Genomic DNA, 26,745 nt, shown 5'->3' on the forward strand with positions numbered 1-26,745 from the left:
AAATGTAAACCAGTTCGTCCAGTGGTTGTGTTTTCTTCCAGGTCAGTAAATGAACAGTTCATTTGGTTTCTGTGATTTCACAGCAGAATGTGTGATGGTATTAAACTGAACTGTGTCAGTGAAGGAGCAGATCTGAAAACAGCTGTCAATCAAACCACATTCAGCCTCTGGACTGATCCTCCAATCAGCACGCGGAAGCTCAGCGTCCGGCTGAGCTCCGCCCACAGAGATGGAATGAACAAACAGACACGGGAATGGAGGAGAAGTGAACAACATCCAGTCCACTGATCTGGGATCAAACTGATTCTGAACCAACTGGTCTGAGAGATGAACGTGTTCCAACGCATTTGGAGTCAATGAAATGAAAACAACTGAACAGATTTGAGCATTTAATGGGAGTCATTTTAGGAGCAGATGAGCTTCCACTGCAGTCTGACACTAAACACCTCTGTCTATCTATATATCCATATATATTCATATCTATCTATCTATCTATCTATCTATCTATCTATCTATACACACACACACACACACACACTGCAAATTATTTGGTTCTTATCAAGACAAAAAAAAGAGACGACTTACATTTAGAAGTGTTAGATAATTTCTCTTATTTTTGGAGTTCATTCTTTTTTGCAGTGTTCATACATTATATGTTATATGTTATATCTGTAGACGTGCTTATTTCTACATGTAACGTCTGAATTCAACAAACATCCAGTGAACTTCTCTTGCTGCATGGACAGATATTTCACTGGTTTTCCGTACCTTTTCCCCTCAGGTTGACTGTTTTTATCTTGTTTTTATCCACCCTTTTTTTTTTTTTTTGCAGTGTGCTGACTTTGAGTACCCTTGTTGCAGTAAACAGATCCAGTTACTTTGTTGCCCAGTTATCAGGCAGCTTACAGCCTTTAAACAGATTATTTACTGTGCATTAAGTCTTTGTTTGATTAGGATAATTGATAACGTAGCTTAGCGTCCCTGCCTGCGTTTCTGTCTGAAAACATGGTCGAGGCTTTTACTGAGCGTGTGCGCTAATTGAGTTTGTCAGCGGTGGCGAGGGTACACTTGAACGGCGTCTCTGTTTAATAAATGCTAATGTTAAATAAACACATGTCCGTGTCATCCATTACGGTGTCGCATTAGCCTCTCGTCTGTGTCAGGAGGCTCTGGGAATCCGTCCGTCAGATAAGGAGCAGGCCTTTGTCTTCAGTGTAATCACATTTGGAGGCGATATTTATCAGCGCTATATTTGTTGAAGTATGGATTAAAGCATTAACGGAAACAGTGTGGACGTTCACAATGTGTTAGTGACTGCAGAGGACACAAGTGGAACACATACACACGCTGTTACTTTTTACAGTGTGATGTGAGCGTGGATGCAGTACAGCTGATAATTTCAACACTGACACTGCAAGTACACTGCAAAAAATAAGGAAATTCAGCTCATTATTGTGTAGTAGCCCAGAGGTGCAACAGGCCAAAAAATTATCCACTGTAAGAAAAAAAAGAGAACAGCCCAAAAAATTATCCACTGTAAGAAAAAAAAGAGAACAGCCCAAAAAATTATCCACTGTAAGAAAAAAAAGAAAACAGCCCAAAAAATTATCCACTGTAAGAAAAAAAAGAGAACAGCCAAAACCATCATCCACCTTTTCAATTAAAATAAAAGCCTAGGCTGAACATTTTTAAGGCCTTCAGCTAATGTGGTTAGTTCTAAGGAGGTAACCCACCAGAAGTGGAGGTCGCTGCACTAAAAACAAAGTTATTTTTAAAATAAAGTTACATTTAAAATATTAATATATGCTTTCATTTTTTGTGGTGGCCTTAATTTTAAAGTAAGAGACCTTTTGGGTATACAGCGCCCCCCTAATTGAGAAGGTGGATGATGTTTTTTTTTTCTTGTAGTGGATAATTTTTTGGGCTGTTGCACCTCTGGGCCGCCGTATAATTGGCTTCAAATGTCTTGTTTCGAGTACAGTTATTAGCAGTAAGAAAACTGCACTTATCAAGTTTTATTCAAGTAAGGAAATATTATCCAAGAATTATAGAATGATAAAATTCTTATTTTAAGCAGAATATACTTGTTTCAAGTCTTCATAGTGAGTTTTTTTTTATCTATAGTATATATATATATATATATACATACTTAAATAAATACCTTATCTGTATATTTCTGTACAAAATCTTGATTCAACGTGCTACACATTGTTTACCTTGTAAAAGCTTTGTGCAGTTTGATACAGATGTTCAAAACTTCCATCTAAGACATGCCAGTGGTCCACAGTGGACACGGTCAGTTCTCTGCTGTGGAACAGTTCTGTTTAAATCCCCTCTCAGTCTACTTCATTTTGTTTAAGTCGAGGCTTAGGACCGATCTGATTCAACACATTTAAATATTCCTCACACACACACTCACACACATTAGGGACCGAGCTGAAAGGTAAGGCCCTCTCACACAGTGAGAGGCCTTCCCTGCAAGCAAGGCCCTATTGTTATTCGTTCGTTATATTATTATTCACACACCACTTTGGACTGGATTTTGACCCCCTAAACATGCTCGAAAACTCACCAAATTTGGCACACATGTCAGGTTTGGCGAAAAATTTTATACAATGTAAAAATTATACCAATAGGTGCCAAAATGAGCTCTCTAGCGCCCCTAGAAACAAAAAAACGGCCCTAGCAGCCAGTAGGAATGTCGTAGAAACATGAAACAAACGTCAAAATGTTCGTCTCATCGAGCCCAACAAATCACGCATGGGTACTCATGACCTAACTCCAACAGGAAGTTCAGAATTTGCCTTTCAAAATAAAATGCTCAAATTGCAGACTTCCAGTAGGAATGTCATAGACACACGAAACCAAGGCCAAAACCTTTGTTTAATCGAGCACAACAAATCACGTGCTGACACCTATGAGCCAGCTCCATCAGGAAGTTCGCAATATGCCTTTCAAAATAAAATTTTTAAAACTAACTCCGATTACACCGTTTGTTGTATTGACTTCTAAATAGCACCAAAAGATAGAGTGAACCCTCCTCAAAAAAGTTAGCACTTTTTCCACAACTGTCTTAGTTTTTTTTTTAGAAGCCCGCAAAGTTGCGATGTTTTGGAACTCATTTTTCACTTTGGAGTTTTTCCCCACATGTGACATATCTACGCATTCAGGGGACTCAGCACAACGCTCACATGCAAAAAATTTTGAGATAGGATTTACGGTTATTGATTTATAGCAATTTGTTTCTTTTCATACTTTTTCCACTTTAGACTGCCATTTGACCCCCTTAACATGCTCCAAAACTCACCAAATTTGCCATGTATGTCATGGCTGGTGAACACTTTGATTCAATATCAAAATTAACCCCTTGGGTGCCAAAATGGACTCTGTAGCGCCACTTTTGTACTAAAAAAAACACAAAATCTGCCCTAGCGGCCAGTAGGAATGTCACAGAAACATGAAACAAATGCCAAAATGTTGGTCTGATTGAGCCGACAAATCATACACTGACACTCATGAGCTAACTCCAACAGGAAGTTGGCAATCTGCCTTTGAAAGTTACTCTACGTTTCTGCAATTACTGCTTATTCATTTCAGACTTTTGACACAAAACTTATACCTCATTAAATTCCCACAAGTCTGCAGAATCCAAAAGTGAAAGAATTTTTCAGATACGACCTACGGTTATGGAATAATGGTGATTTTTTGAAGAGCAAGTTTACTTTCACTTTCACAATGACATAATCCCTATATAAGGCTTACCAGTATAAAGTTGTGTGTGTCTGACAATAGACCAGTGGCTAAAGCACTGGTCTATTGTATGGGAGGCATGAGTTCAACCCCAGGCAGGATACTGACTTTTTTTTTCCCCCCTCCCCCTCACATTTTAAAACAGGTTTTACTGCATTATATTGTGGATATTGGACATTTTGCACACATTACAAAGTACACAGAGTAAATTCTTTCAAAATAAAACCCCAATTAAGAATAATACAAAATTTCTATTACATAACTTCTTTTCATTTTTAGGACCAAACGCTCAACTCTTTGTACAATGTTTCTTCATTCAAAAGTACTCTTTCTCACAGACACACATGCTCACACAATAGGGTTTTTCCAAAATAAAAGTCTTAAATGTGGTAAATCATCACTTTTATACTCACTTAGTCATACAATTTCAATTCATTTTTCAAACTGATTCTTTCTCTCACATACAAAACAAATGCACATACACACAGTAGGGTTTCCAAAATAAAAGTCTCATTTTAAAGGTGATGGTGGTTTCAGCAGAGGGTCGCTGGTGTTCTGTACAGATGTAAGGAGGACGGACACTAAAGGGTGGGAACTGGTATGGGGACGGAGAGGTGTGAGTGGAGCTGAGGTGTGGACGGTCACGGGTGGCGGATCGCGGGGGAGGCGGAACGCCCGGTGCGAGGTCCCGCCCAATGCTGCTTGCAGCTTTAATTTCTATTGTCTTTCTTTACGCTAATGCTATAATGAGGTCAGATTAATTTAATAAGCCCCCACAGGGTTTTCTGATCTCACCTTTACAATCTGTTTCTTTCTTTGTTCTAATGTTTGATTTGTTGTTGTGTGTAAAGTAAAAAAATATATAAATTACAATTTATATAAAAGCATAAAAAAATAATGATTTATGTTTTTGCTAATTTAAGTGGCAATTGTTAATTTGACATAAAATAAATATAAATTCAGGTATGATGCAAATTTGCAACAACAGGCCAAATGGTCAATAGTAATAAAAAACTAATGAAACAGATTTTTCCGTCTCAGGAAATAAAGATGGTTTTATTGATGCCACAAAATTATTTTCAGTGTCCTGACTGGGTACGTGTGGAGGATACTGGAACTGGGATCAGTGGAATACAGAGGCTGATTCTGTCATGGAAACAGTTTGATGCACATTTACCACAGTCCATGTTAAGGGCCTATATATATATATATATATATATATATATATATATATATATATATATATATATATATATATATATATATATACACACACACACACACACATATATATATATATATATATATATATATATATATATATATATATACACACATATACATATACATATACATATATATATATATATATATATATATATATATATATATACATACATATATATATATATATATATATATATATATATATATATATACATATGTGTGTTTGTTTGTTTAGTGTCGTCCCTTGTAGGCCCTCCTTCAGCAGCTGGTCCACACCGTCCCCTCAGGACCCCCCCCCCATGTCCTCCTCCCAGTCTAAAGTCCTTTTTATCAATATTTCCAATGTGACACACTTGGAGAAGATTGAGTTGAGGTGGTTATCCACTTTTCTGCCCCCCCCCACTCCTCACATCTCCCCGCTCTGCTGTGATAAATTCCTCCTTAGGACTGCGGTTCACGTTATCACCGTGGTAACAGCTCGCTGATCAGTAATTCATTTCTCAGACCTCTGCATACCAATTACCAAATGAAGGTTATTATGGAGCCTGTGCATTTGCCCTGTTCACACTCTGTGCAGAATGCTAAGATGAGACGATGCGTTCCAAAGTAACGAGGGTCACCGCTCTTAAAGACGCCGTTAACCCCCCCTGCCCCCCCCACCTCTCTCTCTCTCACTGTGGCGGTGTGTGTTCCCTCTGGCCTCCCCTGTTTTGTTGGGTTTAGTGGGGGGGGGGGCATTCTGGATCAGGGCTGCCCCATTGGACCTCCAGTGGGTCAGACCAGAACCTTTGGCAGTCCAGGCTGTGGAACTCATTTTAGTGTGGGTTCCACATCCAGACCAATCTGATCTACAGTCCAATAAGAACAGCAGAAGAACCCACACAAAAGAACCACTGCAGATTTACTACTGGGTTTGATGTGAAAAAAACATATTACATTATGTCTGTAAATAATGACAACTCCAAATGTTTGTCTTTGTTTTAGTGCAAAAAAAAAACATTAAATTATGAAAATATTTACATTTACAAACTCTCCTGTACCAATAAAATGTGAATAACCTGAACAAATATGAACAACCTGAAATGTCTGTATTAAATTCAGTCCAATTTGAACTCTTTTCTGCCTGTTCCTCAGTGTTTAGTGTCTTTGTAGATCTGATCCAGAATACATGTATGTATGTATGTATGTATGTATGTATGTATGTATGTATGTATGTATGTATGTATGTATGTATGTATGTATCTTTATTTAGGCGTGACAGTGCACATTAATGAACACATTTATGTGTTCCATTTCAGTATAAACATGTAAATATGCCGGAGTTAGTGTCAGTGCTAATTTTCATCCGCAGTCCCCACTTAAATAACAGAGATCCGTGCAATACAATACAAAACAAAACAAAACAAAACAAAACAAAACAAAACAAAACAGTGTAATAAGTGCAGTACAGAGCAAGACAGTACAATACATTTCAAAACAGAACAGTTTAATACACTACAATATAGTACATGTCAAGGACTAAAATAAACATTTACTGCTTAAAGGACAATACAGTACAATACCTTACATTACAGTACAAAATGACATTTATGCCTTCGTGTCAGAGATTAAAATAAACATTCAGATATCTCTTTAAAGTGTTAGTGTTCACATACATACGTAGAAATGATAAGTTGAGGCAGAATATTGTTAAAATTGCACTTAATTTCCTTAATTTTTTAAAATTTAAATTTCAGTTTTTTCAGGTTATTCACATCTTTTTTGGGGATAGTTTATAAAAGTTAAGTATTTTCATGCAGTTGTCATTATTTATAGGTTATTCTGTTTTTATTTTACTGGTCCCGCCCACTGCAGATCAAATGTGGAACCTGAACTAAGATGAGTTTGAGAACCCTGTGGTGGAAGGATGCAGTACAGACCATAACGGTGTTCTCCTCCACCCTTTAACTCCTCCTGTTTGAAGCAGAACTGTGTCTGTGTGTGTGTGTGTGTGTGTGTGTGTGTGTGTGTGTGTGTGTGTGCGCTGCTCTGTTTTACTGCTTTTATCCCTGTGATGCCATCCAGGCGCTCTCTTATGCACCACAGGAACAGCTAATTTTACCAAAATGTCAAGAAATATCAAGATGTCTTGATCTGGGCTTTGTGGCAGAAATTGGCCTCGCTCTGCCGTTCGCTCTTTCTCTCTCGCTCGCTCTCGCTGAGTCTGTGTGTGTGTGTGTGTGTGTGTGTGAGTCTTATCTTTCTGACAGAGTCTAAATGCCATATTTTTGCGTTCCCATTTTGCGAATTAACTCAGCATCCATTTTGTATTGGAAGCACAGCTCTGTCCTCCTGCTCTGAACACTAGCGTTGCTTCGACAGGATTGTTTACACTCCTTTTTCATCTTCCTCATTTTCTTCTTATGTCGATTACCTTTCACTTTTTAAAGATGAAATCAGAGGCTTTATTGTCCTTGTATTTCCATACATTCAAATGTGTTTGCACCTCCATTAAAGATCCTCTTAAAAACCATGTGACGCACAACACGTTTTTGCAGAAAAATGTTAAATATTTCAGTTAATAAGTTCAAAGTAAATAAATAAATATTATTGCTAGATCACGTCGGCCACATTTTGTTAAATAACTCATGAACTGTACGAATACGTTATACTCACATCTTCCTGGATCTGATGTTTTATTTAAACACACACTTCTTTGACCCATAATGTACAGATATTTAACTTATTTTATCTGACAGGATGTTTGACTGTATTAAACATCACATGATATTGTTGGATTTATTGTAGTATTCATCTGTACGTGTGCTGGTCAAGGTTAGAATAGTTTTGGATTTTTCATTACAGTTCAGTTTTATTTAGTTTTGACTTTTTTTCTCTGATTCAGTTTGTTTTAATTCGTTTTTAGAGCAGGTTTGATAGTTTTTATTAGTTTTTATTTTTTTCTAAATGCTTAGTTGCTTAGTGACGACAAGTGATAGACCATGAAGTGTCGTATAGTGACGCTAGCTAAAATTGCTAGAGTGAAATAAATCGATTTCGTATCAATCTGACGTTGACAAAGAAGAAAACAAAGGGAATTTTATCCATAATTTTTTATCTGCTTTAGTTAGTTTTGTAAACACACAACACAGTCTCAGTTAGTTATCGTTTTTTCTTTTAACCATAGTTTTATTTATTTCAGTTAATGAGAATGTTTTTTCAATTTTAGTTTTTGTCATTTCGTTAGTTTTCGTTAATGATAATAACCTTGGTTTTATAGAGCCATGTTCAAAGCCCAGGACCGTCGTCTTGACCTGAGCTGGTCCAACTGTGTTCACGATGAGAAGAAGGAAAAAAAAAACAGTGATGTGTCAGTTTTATCACTAATAAGATCAAATGAACATTGTTTTTATCATTTCTTTACATGGAGCAGTCAGCTGTTCACTGTTTTTGTGATGGGATGGTGTCTTTTTTGTCTTTTACTTTTATCATTTGTTGCCACTATTGATTTGTATGTTATTTAATTTTTTTGGTCATTTTAAATAGGGGTGCTAGAAAATATCAGCTCTACAATGTATTGTGATATTTCATTTCACAAAACTATATCACCTAAAATTGCTGGAGCGAAATAAATCGATTTCGTATCGATCTGACACTGACAAAGACGAAAACGAAGGGAACTTTATCCATAATTTTTATACGTTTTAGTCAGTTTTGTAAACACACAATACAGTTTCAGTTGGTTACTGTTTTTTTCTTTTAATTATAGTTTTTATTTATTTCAGTTAATGAAAATGTTTTTACAATTCTAGTTTTCGTCGTTTCGTTAGTTTTCGTTAACGATAATAACCTTGGTCATGGATCCACAGGTTTCCCACCGTCGTTAGCAGTAGCTGTCAGTGTTGTGTTTAGCCCCGCCCACAGGTGCTCAGGTGTTGTGTTTAGCCCCGCCCACAGGTGCTCAGGTGTTGTGTTTAGCCCCGCCCACAGGTGCTCAGGTGTTGTGTTTAGCCCCGCCCACAGGTGCGCTGGTGTTGTGTTTAGCCCCGCCCACAGGTGCTCAGGTGTTGTGTTTAGCCCCGCCCCCAGGTGCGCTGGTGTTGTGTTTAGCCCCGCCCACAGGTGCGCTGGTGTTGTGTTTAGCCCCGCCCACAGGTGCTCAGGTGTTGTGTTTAGCCTTGCCCACAGGTGCGCTGGTGTTGTGTTTAGCCCCGCCCACAGGTGCGCTGGTGCTGTGTTTAGCCCCGCCCACAGGTGCGCTGGTGCTGCGGCTGCTCTCCCATCATTGGTCCGTCCAGTTGTTCGTTTGTTTCCTCCCACATTCATGTGATGGTGTGTTTATTTCTGTCATCTGGGTTAATATTTAATAAGAATGCCTCTCTTTAGGAGACCGGGCTCTTTGCCAAGCTGTTAGTGACGGCCAGCCAAATTAATCCGCTTTGTAACAAAAGCAAATTCCCCCTTTGCTGACCGCCGCAGACACACGCCTAACAAACTGCATACACACACACACACACACACAGTGTTTATTGGGCTGGCAGCTGTCTTAGCCTAATCAGTCTGTATTCAGAGGGATTTGCTGCAGATAGCCTGAGCCGGACAGTTCAGATTTGAGTCCCAAACAGCGACTCAGACACTCGTACACAAGCGGATTTACACAAAAAACACACACACAAAAAAAACATGAACATGCAGAATCTAGGCCTTACTGCAAAAAACATATGGGCTCATGAAAACACAGTCTGGTTCAACCCTTAAAGACCCTTAAAGGTTATTTTGAGGCAGTTCTCAAAGGAATTTTTCTCCATTTTTAACCTTCACTAATTTATCACCATTTACTCTAACATTATATTATCCTCTGTATTTGGCATTTTTAAGTGAAAATCAGATATTTTCCTATATTTAATTCACTGATTATGTACATTTTTATTAAAGTTCAGACTGAAGTTGATGGTAAAAGAGAAAACTGAAGAAAAAGATCGATTTTTCAGCCCAGTCTGTCCTTAACTGAACATACACCCAGTGTGTCCATCCACTGTCACTGATCCAACTGCATGGGTTTGACTGGAGAATCAATGTTGGAGAAGATGACGGTGTTTCCACGGTAACTACAGAGCCTCTGAACGTCCAAATATGGTCATATCTGATGACCATGAAAAGATGAAGAACTGTATTTGACACCAATTATTGACATGGATTGATAGGATTAATGGATCAACAGGAATCAAACAGTTTAGATCAGGAGATGGTTTAGGTTAAAGGTGGACGTTTGGGTCTGTAAGGGTTAAAGGTGCATGTTTGGGTCTGTAAAGGTTAAAGGTGGACGTTTGGGTCTGTAAGGGTTAAAGGTGGACGTTTGGGTCTGTAAGGGTTAAAGGTGCATGTGTGGGTCTGTAAGGGTTAAAGGTGCATGTTTGGGTCTGTAAGGGTTAAAGGTGCATGTGTGGGTCTGTAAGGGTTAAAGGTGGACATTTGGGTATGTAAGGGTTAAAGGTGCATGTTTGGGTCTGTAAAGGTTAAAGGTGGACGTTTGGGTCTGTAAGGGTTAAAGGTGGACGTTTGGGTCTGTAAGGGTTAAAGGTGCATGTGTGGGTCTGTAAGGGTTAAAGGTGCATGTTTGGGTCTGTAAGGGTTAAAGGTGGACGTTTGGGTCTGTAAGAGTTAAAGGTGCATGTTTGGGTCTGTAAGGGTTAAAGGTGGACATTTGGGTCTGTAAGGGTTAAAGGTGCATGTTTGGGTCTGTAAGGGTTAAAGGTGGACGTTTGGGTCTGTAAGGGTTAAAGGTGCATGTTTGGGTCTGTAAGGGTTAAACTGAATACCTGTGCATGAACACTAACCCTCTGACTAAAGGTCCTCAGTGCTATTTAAAAAACCAAACCAAAACAACCCATTCTCCAACACATGAAAGTGAGCGTGCTCAGACCGGTTCGACCTGCACCAGCTTTTCATCCAACACAAGAGCTTTGTAGAAGGGGAGAGAGACAGAGGCCAGGCCAAGGGGATTCTGGGTAATCCAATACTATAGAGTGTGTGTGTGCTGTGGTTCAAGCAGACTCACACTGGTTCAGATTTCTTGTCTCTTGTAGCAGGTTGGTTTGTTTTTTTTTTCTTTTTGTTGCTTTGTTCTGTGTCGCTGATGCGTGTAAATGCCTGGGGTTGACATTTCCACACACATCCACTGACCTTTGATGTTTCCTGCCGTACTGAAGACATATTCAGTGTCACTTATTGGTGTTGTAAATAACAGTTTAATCCACCTGCTGCATTAAATGGATCGTCCTCAGTGTGAAACTGTTATTCTGTCTGTCACTGAGCATGTTTTCACTTCAACCTGTTTAATATGACGACTCTTTCTGCACCTTATTGATAATTCTCATATTTGTCTAATTATATGGAAGTAAATCTGTCTCATCAGATTTTGAATTAGAAAAAGCCTTTGAATTTCTAGTAGTGAATTTTTTTTGCACTGAAATTAAGTATCTATATATATATACTATATACTATATATATATACACACACACACACACACATACATATATATGTGTGTGTGTACATATATATACACACACACACACACACACACATATATACATATATATACACACACACACACACACACACATATATACACATATATATATATATATATATATATATATATATATATATATATATATATATATATATATATATATATATGGCTGAATGTGGCCCCTAAACTAACATGAGTTTGACAGTCCCACTCTATTATACGCTTAATTTGAAGAATAGCTGTGGAACCTTCTCCTCAGGGGAGGGTCTGTCTGCTTCAGGTTCACCTCCTAACCCCCCCGTTGTTGTTGTTGTTGTTGTTTGTTCCTCCAGGCACTGACCTGTTCTCCAACTGTACAGAGGAGTGTAAGGCCCTGGGCCACTCCGACCGCTGCTGGATGCCCAGCTTCGTGCCCTCAGACGGGCGCCAGGGCCCGGACTACCGCAGCAACCTCCACGTGCCCGGCATGGACTCGGTCCCGGACACAGAGGTATTTGAAAGTCCCGAGCACAAGGCCGATCAGTCATTCTCCACCTTTGGCAAAGAGATGCCGCTCAGTCACCAACACCACCACCACCTCCACCTAAACCACCTCCACCACCTCCATCCCCTCAGCCAGAGGACAGAGCTGGTCCCTGAGCCTAGCTCCACAGCGCCTTATAACCCAGCCTATTCCAGTGAGTATGTGCTGTTTCTGACCCCACCCCCACCCCTCGCTCGCTGATATACTGATCGAATTACGTGGAAAAAGAAAAAGATTCCACATTCAATTTTCTCCCTGCGTCGGCCCGTGGACAGAAGCGTGAAATTCATTTCAGGTCTGAGCCTGGGTCTTTGAGTGGTCCTGTCAGACTGTTGAACTAACTCTGCCCTCCTTCTCAAACATCTCCATTGTCTTCTGCCTCTGATTATCTCAGCCTCACCTCTGCCTTTTTATTCATTCATACACACACACACACACACACACACACACACACACACACTTGCCCTGTGGGCCTTTCTAAATTAAACATGCCAAAAGCAATTATGATCTCTAAGGTTGCTCTGCAGTGGGAGGAGATGTTAGTGTTACAGAAGCTCTGGTTTATTATAAAATGGTTCCTGTACTGGGGTGTCCAACATGCGGCCCGGGGCCAAATCTGGCCCACCAACACCAGAAACAAACCTGTCTTTGGCCTGGTAAAAACAAAATTATTTGTAAATGTAATAACTGAGCCAATAATGTAATAAGTTATAAAGTTATTGACCAAACGCTATTACGTTATCAGTTCAGGACTTTTATTACGTTGTTGGCCAGATTTGAAGTTTTTTGTCCTGTTACATTTTAAAAAGGGCAGATTTATTATGTTATCAGCTGTTATTACAGGGCTGTATTTGACCCCTGGACCGCATGTTTGACGCCTCTGCTTATGTTATTATTGTACTAGCCCCGCCCACTTCAGACCATATTTGGCTGAATGTTTCCCCTGAAGCGTCTGACAGATTCTACTAGGGCTGGGTAAAAAAACGATTTGATTGATTTTGGATCGATTTCTTTTTAATTTTGCGTAATCGATTAATGGTGGATGAGATTGATTTTTCGGAGCAGGACCGCGAGTAAATGACCCTGGTCTCATGAGCCCCTCATGGAAACGGGGCGTCTTGGTCCTGCTCGCGACAGTTCTTTTGTGGGAGGAGCGCGGAGGAAGGGTGGGGAAAACCCCGCAGTGGGAGGTCTCAAACTGGAACCCACAGTGTGGAGGAACTGGCTGTCGGAGGAGGGTCACAGAAGCCAGTCCTTCTAGAACTATTCACTTGGATCACCTGTGGTTGAGTGCAGAGTAAGGTTTTAATAGTTCTGGATTTTTCATTCTAGTTTAGTTTGATTTAGTTTTGACTTTTTTTTTCTCTAATTCAGTTTGTTTTAATTCGTTTTTAGAGCAGGTTTGATAGTTTTTATTAGTTTTCATTTTTCTCTAAATGCTTAGTTGTAGTGTCGTATGGTGACAGCACAGAAAACTGAGAGCGAAATAAATCAGTTTAGTTTAATTTAGTTTAGTTTTTTAATTTAGTTTAATTTAGTTTAATTAGTTTTATAAGCACACAATACAGTTTCAGTTAGTTACCGTTTTTTTCTTTTAATTATAGTTTTTATTTATTTCAGTTAACGAAAATGTTTTTACAATTGTAGTTTTTGTCATTTCGTTAGTTTTCGTTAACGATAATAACCTTGGTTCAGAGTTAGAGGAATAGTAAAGTGCGAATCAGGAAGCTCCGCCCCCCCCCCCCCCAGGAGTTTCTTGTACCAAGGGCCCAACATGAGTCTGTTTCGGGGTGGGGGGGCAAACTGGTGTCAGTGCCCCAGGGTGACAGTAATGTGCCTGAAGGCTGGAAGCAGCAGGAATAAAACAGAATAAAGATGAAGAAGTCTGTTCTGATCCACTGGAGAAACATGGACATGTTTGTGTTCATTAATTCAGAGCAGATTCATCTGTTTACTGATGAAATGTCAGATTTATTTCCTTTCTAATATCAGTACTGATTCTGTGTAGGGGTGTAAGAAAATATCGGTTCTGCAATACATTGTGATATTTCATTTCACAACACTGTATCGATATTATAAAGTACTGTATCGATATTTTTAGGTATTTATTAAAATGCAGATATTGTGGAGGTTCATTTTAGCTTTTTGTTTTTCTCTTTTGTTTATATTTTATTTATTGTTATTTAATACTCTTTTATTAAATAATGTTAGTTCTGAACTAATAGAATCTGAACATTTGAACAGGATCTGAAACTGGAATGTCTGTAAAACAGAATTTCAGTTTGAACACAGTTTGAACATTTTGTGATAGAACAGTAGATCCTGTTGGGATCTAATAAAAATGTGTTTAGTATTTGTGCAGATTTCTGCTGGAATTTAATTCTTCAAGGAAATAATCATTAAAAAAAAAAAGAAACAAACAAAGAAATTGCCTTTTTAACAGTATCATGATATATCCTATTGTGATCCTAGTATTGTGATTTGTATCGTATCACCAGGTTCTTGCCGATACACAGCCATAAGTCTGTGTTGCATGGCTGCAGTAGTCAAATAATCAAGTTACAACTCAAAATTGCACTTTGGTATCACTACAGGAATCCCAATCAATCAATTAATACTGAATCAAATCGAATCGCAGTTAATCGATTCAGAACCTTATGAATCGAAATTGAATCGATTGAGGAAATTGGCCATGATAGCCAGGCGTAGGTTCCAGTGTTGAATCGGTGAAAACTCAGAGGTTGACGTCTCACTCTGGTTCAGTCGAAGTCATGGCGTCAAAGCCGAGGATCAAAAACCAGTTTTAGATAATTAAGGAGCGGAGAAAAAAAAGGCACATTTCCCAAGGAATTACTGTTTTAAACGCTCATTCAAAGGCCACAAAGAGATACATCCTCAATCAGTGCAATTGGTGATAATGCTTAATTATAATTTTGTCAAGCGGCGCCTGAAGAGGCTCCGTCTCTCATCATCCGACGCAGCGAGCAGAATTATCCGACTGTCGGAGCCCCGCTGCTTCCCGAGCGCCATCATTTAAAACCACAGCGTGCTGTTCCGAACAGAACCACCAAAGGACTTTTTTAGTCTTAATTAATGTTTTATTCATTTGCGCGGCATTTTCTTTTATCCCTGATGAAAAAGTTGTGTCCCACATGCTCCAAACTGCACACACTTGAATTTCATCTTCATTCCTTTAAAGTGTTTTGTGGTTCAGTTTAGGAGCAGCAGGTGGGAGTTTAGGAAGATGGGGGTGGGGTGTTAGGATCATCTTTATTTTATAAATAATAGTCTGTTTTATTTGACGTATTTTTCTTCTACATCAGGGCTGTCAAACTCATTTTGGTTCAGTTCCATATTTGGCCCAATTTGATCTCAAGCAGGCCAGACCAGTAAAATAATGACTGAATAACCTATAAATAATGACAAATCCAAGTTTTTCTTTTTGTTTTAGTGCAAAAATAACCCAATTAAATTAAGAAAATATTTACATTTTACAAAAAAGATGTGAATAACCTGAAAAAACAGAAATTTCATATGAAAAATTAGTGCAATTTGAACAATATTCTGCCTGGACTTATAATTTCTACATGTACATTTACACACAGTGTTCCATAAACATTTGGGAACAGGCAGAATATTGTTCAAATGTTGGAGTTTGGAACTAAAATTTGAACAGTTTCTCCAATATTCCATCTGTTATTCTGAACACAACTGCAGATCCCAGTGGATCCATAAATGCACCAAACATTTAGGAACAGACAGAATATTGTTCAAACTGCACATTTCAGGTTGTTTGTCTTTGTTTTTATTTATGTATTTATTTGCATTTTATTGTGAAAGGATAATTTTGTAAAAGTAAATATTTTCACTGTGTAATGTGATTTTTTTTGCTTCAATTTTTTCCACATAATTTTTCACAAAGAAAATTTGCGGTTGTCATTATTTCTGGGTTATTGTGTTTTTCTTTTTGCTGTAGCTCACATTGGTCTGTATGTGGAACCTGAACCAAAAGGATCTGTTCAACCTGGACTGTTCAGGTTCATTTATTTATTTTCATCCTGCAGGGTGGGGGGTGGGGGTGGGGGTGCATCTTTGACACCTGTGAGCTAGATATTCAGAATTTTTAAAAAATCAAAACCAGAACAAATCTTTATTTATTTATTTATTTACCCTTTTCAGATGAATCATTATTTAAAACAGTCTTTCTGCACATGATTCTATATTATCTATGTCTATATTTACCCCAAAACACAGTGTGTGTAAGTGTGTGCTTCCTGTAGACACACTCTAAATTAAATCAAATATCTATTTACATGTCAGTTGTTCTACTCACTCTATATTTATTTATAATAATTAACAATTACAACTGCGCTCGTTACTGAACATATAAACTATACATTTAAAATGGCAGCGTCATTTCCATTGATATTTTTATTTTATTGATACTGGACTTGTTTTGTTTTGTGTGTTTTATGTGACAGATTTTATTCTTCATGTTTGTTTCTTTGTTGCTTGTCGTAGGCTAAGCATATTGTTCAGTTCGTCTGTCCATCCGTCACATTTCTATCATTGTTGATATCAGACCAGGACCAAATGTTTGTCCCTATTCTCTAGTCAACTTGATTCGTTTTTGTCAACATTCGGCCAAAGTTCAGCTCAGATATCGGCCAAAGTTGGGCTCAAGCACCTAATTTGCATATTCCCAAAATGGCTTCTGTCTTGAAAACTAAGACAAATATGGACTAACTTTATATTATGGACTTACAGGAAGTCAGATGTGACCTTTCATTTGGTGCTTATGTAACGCCTTGCCTACATTCAAATCCAAATCCGTTTTATTTGACCAATCAAAACAGCAAAAATCATTCCTGTTTATATCCTTCAAAAATGTCTTTACAAACCAATGTTTTGAAAACCATTAATGAATCGTACATCTTTAAATTTATGTTTAGGTCATTCCATAATTTAACCCCAATAACATCATTAATAATTTCTTGATGACTTCCAAAAAACATACATTTAGTTTTTTTTGACACTCAGAGACATTTTATTGACATCAAACCAACATTAGAGTGTTTCCAATTCCCTTTCAAAGTTCATCTAATATTTTATCTGAGAAAATTAAATGTGTCATCTGCAAAAAAACACAAACTTAAAGACATTTGTTTTGTCAAATACATCATTAATTTAACCCTTTCATGCATGAATTATGAAAACCTTAATCAAGATTTTTTTTTCCTGAGTGTTTTTATCTTTAGAAAAAAATAGTGCAATTGAATTTTTTTATGAACCTATTTTTCGTGGAGTTGCAAAAATGTCACTGAATTAAAATTTTTGAAGCAAAGAAACATGCGTTTACTGATATATTGTGTGAAAACTATGAAATAAAAACATTTTTAATGCTGCTAATCTGATGTTTTCTCACATTTTGACATACTCTAATACTAGTCACTACTCACTCCATGGAAATAATAACAGTAATATGTTACTACAGTCTAATAACAATAACAAGCACTTGATTTACACTCAAACATGTCAGTGCAGATCAGGTTTACCAAGAACAGCAAAGTTACAGTAATGGTATAAATTGCAGTGTATGGAATGATGCAAAAGCGTTCACTGTGTTGGCTGATATGGAGCTAAAACAACAAAATCCATGAATATATAACAGCTCAAACGTGCTCACAGCTCTTCTGTGTGTCTGTGTTCATATTAAATCAGTCTCAGTGAATCCAAAGGAACTTTGTGTTGGTAAATGACAGTTGTTCAAATGGACAGGATTTCAGTTCTGTTCAACATGTTGATGCTCATATGAACTATGTTTTCAGCTCAAAAATGAACCATTTCAGCACAATTAATGCTATATTTTCATGTCACAAATGGACAAGTTCTATTTGAACTGAATTTCTCTGAAAAACAAATCTTCTCTTCTTTTGATTCCCCAGTTTTTCTTCCCAGATTCTCTCCTCCATATCACATGTTTTATTTGTACAGGTTCAATCTGGAGTATGGTGCTGATCCATCCTGCTTCTGTTCCACCAATACATACATGAAGAATGGCACACAGCACTGTTTACATCAACACTTTTACAATAACAAGCATTTTTATACAGAAAGAACAATTCTAGATTGTTCTTTCCTCTTCAGTCTGATGCTAAACTATCCAATAAATAATAGTGCTCCTAGTTTTTGCACAGGGATCATTAGTGTAAACGCTGACATGGCTGCAGAGCATCAGTATGATGGGATCCACAACAACCATGTCACATCCGTCCACTGACACATTTAGTGTTTTTGTGTCAGCTGGGATTGTTTTAGATCCACAATACCAACATTTATGAAGAAGAGCACAATTAGCAATAGGAAGTCTAGAAGTTTATTCCTAATAAAGTACTGGGACTGACCAGAGCATCATGGGTAATGTCACGTCCGTCCACCAGCAAAAGTTTTCACATACACGTGCTATTCCAAATCCAATATTTATGAAAATAGAGCTTCCACTGTCAGAGAATATCAGTAGTCTGTGCACAAATGTGTTAGCATTATTTACACACACTTCTATGACTCTATAATAATAATAATAATAATAATAATAATAATAATAATAATAATGGATTGGATTTTATATAGTGCTTTTGTAGACACCCAAACACAACTTTTTTTTTTTTTTTTGAGAAAACTGGACACTCATTTGGCCCCCTAAGGAAATTTTAGCTGATAAGAGAACAGCTTTGAATAACTGTCCACTGGAGTGACCACTATGCATGAAAGGGATACAGTATGAACTTGTAATTGAACGTCATTTCTGTGTGAAACACTGTTGGTATTTGGTGCAGTGAACCCTTCTCAGATGTTTGGAGCCCACAGATGAACGCGTCCGTCCGTTAAAGTATCTGATGAACCCTTCTCAGATGTTTGGAGCCCACAGATGAACGCGTCCGTCCGTTAAAGTATCTGATGAACCCTTCTCAGATGTTTGGAGCCCACAGATGAACGCGTCCGTCCGTTAAAGTATCTGATGAACCCTTCTCAGATGTTTGGAGCCCACAGATGAACGCGTCCGTCCGTTAAAGTATCTGATGAACCCTTCTCAGATGTTTGGAGCCCACAGATGAACGCGTCCGTCCGTTAAAGTGCTGCTTAAACACTCAGGTTCTCCACTCCATCTGAAGGGTCTGCGCATAAATGTGTGTTTCCCACGAAACACCGCCACTTATGAACCTCTCAAAGTAGATCACTGTGGTGCTTATGGTAATGAGTGCAGTGGGCGTGGTGGGGGTGGTGGTGATGTGGGGGGGTTGGAGTGGGAACAACGGTCAAATGAGGGGGTGGAAGAAGGGAAGGGAGGATAGAATGATGATACTGAGAGGCTGAGGCTTAATCTGATCAATGAGCCACTGATACAGAGTCCTTTTGTGTCCCCCAGAGGTTCAGTCCTGGGCCTGGGTCTCAGGTCGGGGGGCTGGGGGGGGTGGGGGGGGTGGTTGATAGGCAGAACATAATGATTACCATCATTAAACTGAGACAGACGGGGGAGGGGCAGTGTTTTTCTCTGTTCTTTTGTTCTTGTCCTAAATAAATTGGCCGTGCAATATTCACCAGCACCGCACATTCAGTGCCAGTGTTCCCATAACAGTAGAATACACCCCCCCCAACACACCCCCAGCCCCCCCTTCACACACACATATTGTCCATGAGCCATTTCTCAGGACTGAATCATGGGATGTGAGACTTCCTACCCCTGTGAACCCTCTGATTGTGTGTGAATGAGGCCATTTAAAGAAAAGGCTTTTCCTTTGCTTTTTTGTCATCGCTCAGACAAACTTGCCCCCCCCCCCCCCCACACACACACACACACACACATAACCCAGGGGAGTCCGCTCTGATTGGTCGTTCCGTTGTTAGGCAACAGTAGTAATAGTCAGCTGTGACGGACTGCTGCTGGTGTCGTCTCCATAAACATATTTCCAGTGTCTGTAAATGAAAACACTTTTAGACTCTCCTGCTGTTTTTCGTCTCATATTGAAAAAGTTGTTACTCTGACAAAAAGATACTCAGGTTCACTCTTCCCATAGAACAGAATAGACTTTATTTGCCATTTGCACAGATACATTACACTGCAGTATTGGTACATTGGAATTCTTGTGCATTTCCCTGAGTTGCAGAATCCAAAGGAAAAAAAGACATGAACAAAAACAGAAACAAAATATAAACATGGGTTACAAGGGTTAAGTAGTTCCATGCACGACAAACCCTGCCCCTGTTATGACCTGAAGGTTGCAACATATTTAACATAGGACACAGGAGGCGAAAGGATTCAATTTACAAAATTCTTTATTTTTACTTGAAGTTTAGACGTATCCTGTGGTTCACCCCTTTCCCGTGCCCTAAAGAAAAAAACCCAAAGTTTCAAAGGAAAAGCAAGGACCAAGGTGAGCCGGCAAACTTAACAAAAGGACGGTATGTAGCTCAGACCAACCCTGTGCAGGACCGTCGCACCTGGCCACAGACCGCTACCCCTACCCTAATAAACACAACCTGCAACTAAAGCCTGTCAAAAGAAAAACCCAAAACAGGACGTCTGGACTCACCTGCTCCAACAAAAAACTGCCAACAAAAAGCTACAGCGCAGCCCACATGCCGCTCCAGAACAGCAGCGTAAACCACCTGGTGCACACGTCCGGGCATGCGCGTTCTGGAGTGGCATCAGAGGTGGAGCAGGAGGAGAGAGAGAGAGAGCCCAGCGCCTGTCCAATTTATAGGCTCTGCACCGGCGGGAAAACCACTAAAATAACCTATAAAACCTATAAAAAAAACACACTAAATACGTAATATTATACAAAAATATCAGAAATAACAGAGAGCAATAATCACCCAAAAGACTAAAGTAAGAAGTATAACAAAAAAAGGCACGGGGGAGGGGGTCAGAACATAACAGCCCCTCGCGCATATTGTAGCCGATTTCGTCATTGATCCATCTGATGTCATCATGTCTGTGTGTGTGCTGATGTCATCATGTCTGTGTGTGTGCTGATGTCATCATGTCTGTGTGTGTGCTGATGTCATATCAGTTGCCTCTGTATTTGTGCCAAGTTTGAAGTGAAGTGAAACAAAATTGATGTTTTTATAGACGTGAAATTTCAGCCATTATAAGGAAATGGGAAAAAAGTATTTTAAAATTGGTAAAAATGTGGAACTTGACCTACTGTTCCCAAAATGTAATCACATCTATTCTGGATCACTGGTAATCTATAAACCAGGGTTATTATCGTTAACGAAACTAAAGAAATGATGAAAACTAAAATTGTTAAAACATTTTAACTTAAATAAATAAAAACTATAATTAAAAGGAAAAGACGATAACTAACTGAAACTGTATTGTGTGTTTACAAAACTAACTAAAACGGATAAAAATTATGGATAAAATTCCCTTTGTTTTTGTCTTCTTCATTGTCGGATTGATGTGAAATCCATTTCTTTGTCTCTCTCAGTTTTCTGTGCTGTCTCCATACGACACTTTTTGCTCCGTCACTTGTGTTCACTTGTGGTTTCCAGTCGTCTTCTGGTCCCCACTCTACCTGGAAACATGGAGACTAAAGCAGCAGAGTCCTGTCTGGGATTGATTTGAATATGACGACAGAGAAGAAGAGAAAAGAGACGACTAAACTAAAATTAATACTAAAACTAAACTAAAACTAAGCATTTAGAAAAAAAAGAAAACTAATAAAAACTATCAAACCTGCTCTAAAAATGAATTAAAACGAACTGAATTAGAGAAAAAAAAGTCCAAACTAAATAAAACTAAACTAGAATGAAAAATTCAAAACTATTAGAACCTTACTATAAACCCAATTAGATCTGAATTCAACCAGTAGTTTGACTGCTAAGGTGTAAACAAACAAACAAACAAACAAACTGAACCACAAACAAACCCCTTGCCTCCCCTTCAGGGGGCGGGGCAATTAGTGATTAATAATTAAATTATTAATTACTAATCAATTAATTGTTTTCAGCTCTAAACCAATCACAGCAGACCCCCCCCCCCCCGATCCATTCCATCATTATCCTCATCATCATCACACAAACACACACACACACACACACACACACACACACACACACTAACCATACTTTGTGCTTTTTCTGTTTCTTCTTTCAGCGAGGAAAGGTTTTGCTAGCTCCTTTCGTGTGGACATACCGGAGACGGCATGACTTTGCACAATCACCCCAACCCCCCCGGCCCTGGCCCCGCCCCCTGTCAGCTGAGGCACAGAGCATCAGCCCCCCCGCCCCCCCTTTCCTTCGCCCTCTCCCCGTTCTCACAGTAAAAAAAACAAACCTACTACCACAACACACGACCTGAGGAGCCTCATCGGTACCGACCCCCCCCCCCCCCCCCCCCCCCCCCCCCCCCCGGGATCTGGAATTCCTCAGACACTGCAGGGCTTTCAACCCCCCCCACTGCTGGATAAGGAGACAGATACCCCCGAGCCCCCCCGACCACCCACACTCTCAGCAGGACTGAGAATCTGAACTCAGAGGAGGAGGACGGACTGCGACGGCAGAGACCCACACTCAAACAGGACGCCCATGTCTGTCTCTCGCTCACTCTCTCTCTGCGTTTTTTCGCAATCTACGTGTGCCTGTTTACAGCACTGATGTATATTAACTGAAAAATGGACGAGAACACAATAAATGTACTGAGAGCCACCCAGAGGAAACCGCCACTGAGCCCTTTAGGCGTTTGTACTCGCAGTGAGACGCCAAATTGTACAGGAGAATTCCACTGTTTTAGATTTTTTTATTCCGTCGCTGTGGTCAGGTGTCTCTATTCCGATCTACTTCAAACTTTGTAAGAAAAAGATTGTGGGCAAGATATGAGTTTTTTTTAACTTATGTTTAGTTTTTTTTTTAAAGCTGCAGGAGACTTTTGTGACCAGTTTTTCATCACATCTGTCCAACCTCAGTCACGTCCTCAGCATCATGAATCTGGAAGTCTGTCTGTCATTATGCTGCGTTCAAGTCCCACCCGTAACTCATGTTTTTAATAATAATAATAATAATAATAATAATAATACTAATAATAATAATGGATTGGATTTATATAGCGCTTTTCTAGACACCCAAAGCCCTTTACATTATTAACCCATTCTTCATTCGCTCTCACATTCACACTATGGTGGTGGTGAACTACATTTGTAGCCACAGCTGCCCTGGGACAGACTGTTTTTCCATCCTTCTGCCGGTGAAAATGCACTGGAATGTCAGTCAAACCTGTGACTTCCACCCGTGAACTCGTACTGGATCCATGTTCTCCCAGTTCCGAGTTCTGACGTCACGTAGCAATGGCGCCCCCCCATGGATGTGGTGTTTATGCAAATTGTTTATTAAAACAAGGTATTGCTCTGACATTATGTGCAAATGTTCTGCATAATCAGCAGCTGCTGTAGTGTTACCTAGTTTTCAGTCCAATGAGTGCAAGAATCAATTAATACCAAATACGAATCCAAATATACAAATAACAGAACATAGCAGCTTCTCTTGCCTTATGCGCCGTTTGTCCTCCTCTGTTTCCCTCAAATAACCAAGGAGCAAGCACCTTTAGCGATAGAAATGATTGTAAATGAGCCTAACGGTCCACCATGCTGGTTTGTTTATATTTAACTCCCACAATTCCTTGCGCTCATGCAGTTTGGTGTGACGTGCCTGGAACGTTACAAAGTGGTGAGTCGTGGTTTGAAGTCGTGACTTACGGGCTCAAAAAAGGCCTGGAACGCAGCATGACTCAGCTGAATCTCTTGCATTACGGTGAACAGTTTCTTAGTTCCATCCACCACAAACAAACCATGTGTTCACAAACGGAGCCAGGAGGGAACTCAGGCATCTGAGGGATTTTGTCGTGACATGCATTGTGGGAAACGGAGGTTCACACAGCCGCCTGACAGCAGCAGCGCGAGTATATGATATAATATGGATTAGAGACGTAACGGTATGAAAACAATTGTACAGACAGATTATTTTGTTCTTTTCTGAAAAGAAAAGCAAAGGAATCTAGAAAACAACATTGTAAAATGTTCTATGTGCATGTGAATGTAAAACATGTAAATTCTCCATTACAAAATGAAATAAAAACTTGAATTATAATTTAAAACTTCCCTAATTTTATAAAGGATTCCTACTGAATTAGAAAGTTTACCTTTGGTGTAATCTGTCTCCATGTTAATTTATGATCAGTCACAACCTGAGGAATTTGTCATAAATACTGTTTCAATCTCACAATTACAGATTTTTAGTTTAACATCATTAACAATTTCTTGACAACTTCCAAAAACCATAAATTTAGTTTTCTCGACATTCAGAGGCATTTTATTGACATCAAACCAACATCAGTGTTTCCAACTCCATTTCAAAGTTCATCGAATATGTTATCTGAGCAAATGAAATGTGTGTCATCTAGGCATGTAACCACAGGAAAATTTCATATCACAGTTATTGTGACCAAAATTATGTCGGTGATCATTATTATCGTGGTATTGTTGAAATGTGCTCAAAATGTTCAAAAAGTACTAATACACACACTGAAATAATTTAACCAAGTTGTATTTTGAAAAAATCAATCAATCAATCAATAAATAAATATAAATAAATAAATAATAGGCACAATGTACTTTCTGTTGCAGAAACATTCAAATATAAACATGTAAACATCAAACATATAAACACACATTAAAGATGGAACCGTATGCCCAGTGTTGGACCATTTTCCAGATCAAGTTTGTGTTGAAAGTGCGGTAATCAAACACGGTTATCATGATAATTAGAATTTAAACAGTAATACTAACCGTCGGGAATTTATCGCTATATTGTTCACCATGATGCAAGAGCTTCAGGCGAGTAATGACAGACAGACTAACAGATTCATGAAACTGAGGATGTGACTGAGGATGGACAGATCTGATGAAAAACTGGTCACGAACGTCTCCCGCAGCTTTAATTATTTTGACTTTTCTGCTTTTTTTTGTTTGTTTGTTTCAGTTTTTTTCACTCCACCGTGGGCTTGGACAGTGTTTTGGCCTACACTCTTCTGAAGTGTCAAGTAGTTTCTATCATGTGTGAGAAGTGTTTACTGTACTCTTTTAAAAAAGTTTCAAGCTGAATATAAAACTCTATATATAAATCTATCTATATCTACTTGTTCTTGAAGGCGTGCTTTCCGTTCGCTGCCTTCCAGATTCTGATTCACAGGGTCTGACTCTTGTTTAAATGCCCCTGATGAGGCTTTTTTTGGGGGGTTTTGGGTTTTTTTTTCCCCAGTGGAAGACATGAACACAGACAGAACAGCCTTAGCAGACACTATAACTCAACTTCTCATTGTTTTAAGACATTATTCCGCTCTTTTTTTAAAATCACATTTGGATATTGATGATCATGTCTATAAATAAATAAAACTGAGGTAAATACTTTAGATTGAGGTCCATGGTAATTCTGTGTTATTGTAACCAAAACGTTAAGGGTCCATTTATGAAGAAGCAGAACAAAAAACACACGGCCAAATGCTGTACACAGTAATGCAGTTGGAATCCAACACACACACACACACACACACACACACATTTCTTTCTTGTGCATTACAAACACACCAATATGCCAACAATAAATTGAAAAAATGGTGAAAAGTACGTGTTGTGATTTCATTTCATTGAACAGTAACGGACCGTGTTCACATGTGAAGTTCAGACATTACAGACAATAGATCTGTGTTTCTCAATGGGGGGGGGGGGGGGGGGGGGTGTTTAGAAAGAGAAAGCTGGGGGGGGGGGGTGCTGAGACCGAAATGGGGGGGTGTTAGTCTGTTTAAGTATCAATATCAAGCAGCATGCTATGTCAGTAGCAAATTTCTGTGCCCCCCCCCCCAGCTCCTTTGCACTTGGCACTTATTGAGCTACTACTCCCCCCTGCTTCGGTGGTAACATCCATTGTGCACCCCACCCCCACCCCCCGGTCACAAGGGGGTCATTACTTATGCTACGTATATTATATAGGGTCCCTCACACCCACTCCAACCCCCCCTCCCCCCAAGACAGACAAGGGGGACAATGATGGATATGGGGGGTGTTATGCTGTAATGCCCCCCCCCCCCTTCCTGATTAAAATTAGTTGAAAGTAATTTGGACTGGATGATGTTTTGTTTCATTGAATTTAATAACTTCATGTCCTTATTGTTCTGTGGGTTCACACACAATACACACACACATACACACAACACACACACATACATACACACACACAATACACACACACATACACAACACACACATACACATACATAATCACAATACACAACACACACACACAACACACAACACACATAAACACACACACACACAACACACATACACACACACACACACACACACACACACACACACACACATATTTGGTGTGTGTGGTCAGTACACTGAAAACCCAAACAGGTCTTTGGTCAGATGCTGCAGTGAGGACAGACACTGTCCACTGAACAGAAGACAGACTGAACCAGAGGGACGATGAAGATGATGAAGATGATGACGATGAAGAATCAGCTGACGAGGACCACTGGGGGTCAGAACAGGAGGACAACCACCATCAGGCCCCAACACACAAATGGAGGCGTGGTATAAAGTGAAGGAAAATGACCCAAAAGTCGTCCATGTCATATTTGACTCCGCCCCCTTTGGGTCCAGGACACTTTGA

At 39.2% G+C, this 26,745-nt stretch overlaps 1 protein-coding gene across 2 annotated transcripts in view; it reads left to right on the forward strand.

The window, feature by feature from the left end:
- The window catches only part of LOC115427047 (protocadherin-10-like), a 45,535-nt gene extending 23,222 nt beyond the window's left edge, over positions 1-22,313 (forward strand). For both annotated transcript variants that reach the window (XM_030145408.1, XM_030145407.1), the window contains exons 4-5: positions 11,822-12,166; positions 22,172-22,313. In XM_030145408.1, coding sequence (XP_030001268.1) covers positions 11,822-12,166; positions 22,172-22,224 — 398 coding nt within the window. In that variant the 3' untranslated portion in view covers positions 22,225-22,313. The remainder of the gene's footprint in view (positions 1-11,821; positions 12,167-22,171) is intronic.
- The last annotated feature ends 4,432 nt before the right edge of the window (positions 22,314-26,745 follow it).

This window comes from Sphaeramia orbicularis, chromosome 10 (genome assembly GCF_902148855.1).
Source record: "Sphaeramia orbicularis chromosome 10, fSphaOr1.1, whole genome shotgun sequence".
Taxonomy (NCBI): domain Eukaryota; kingdom Metazoa; phylum Chordata; class Actinopteri; order Kurtiformes; family Apogonidae; genus Sphaeramia; species Sphaeramia orbicularis.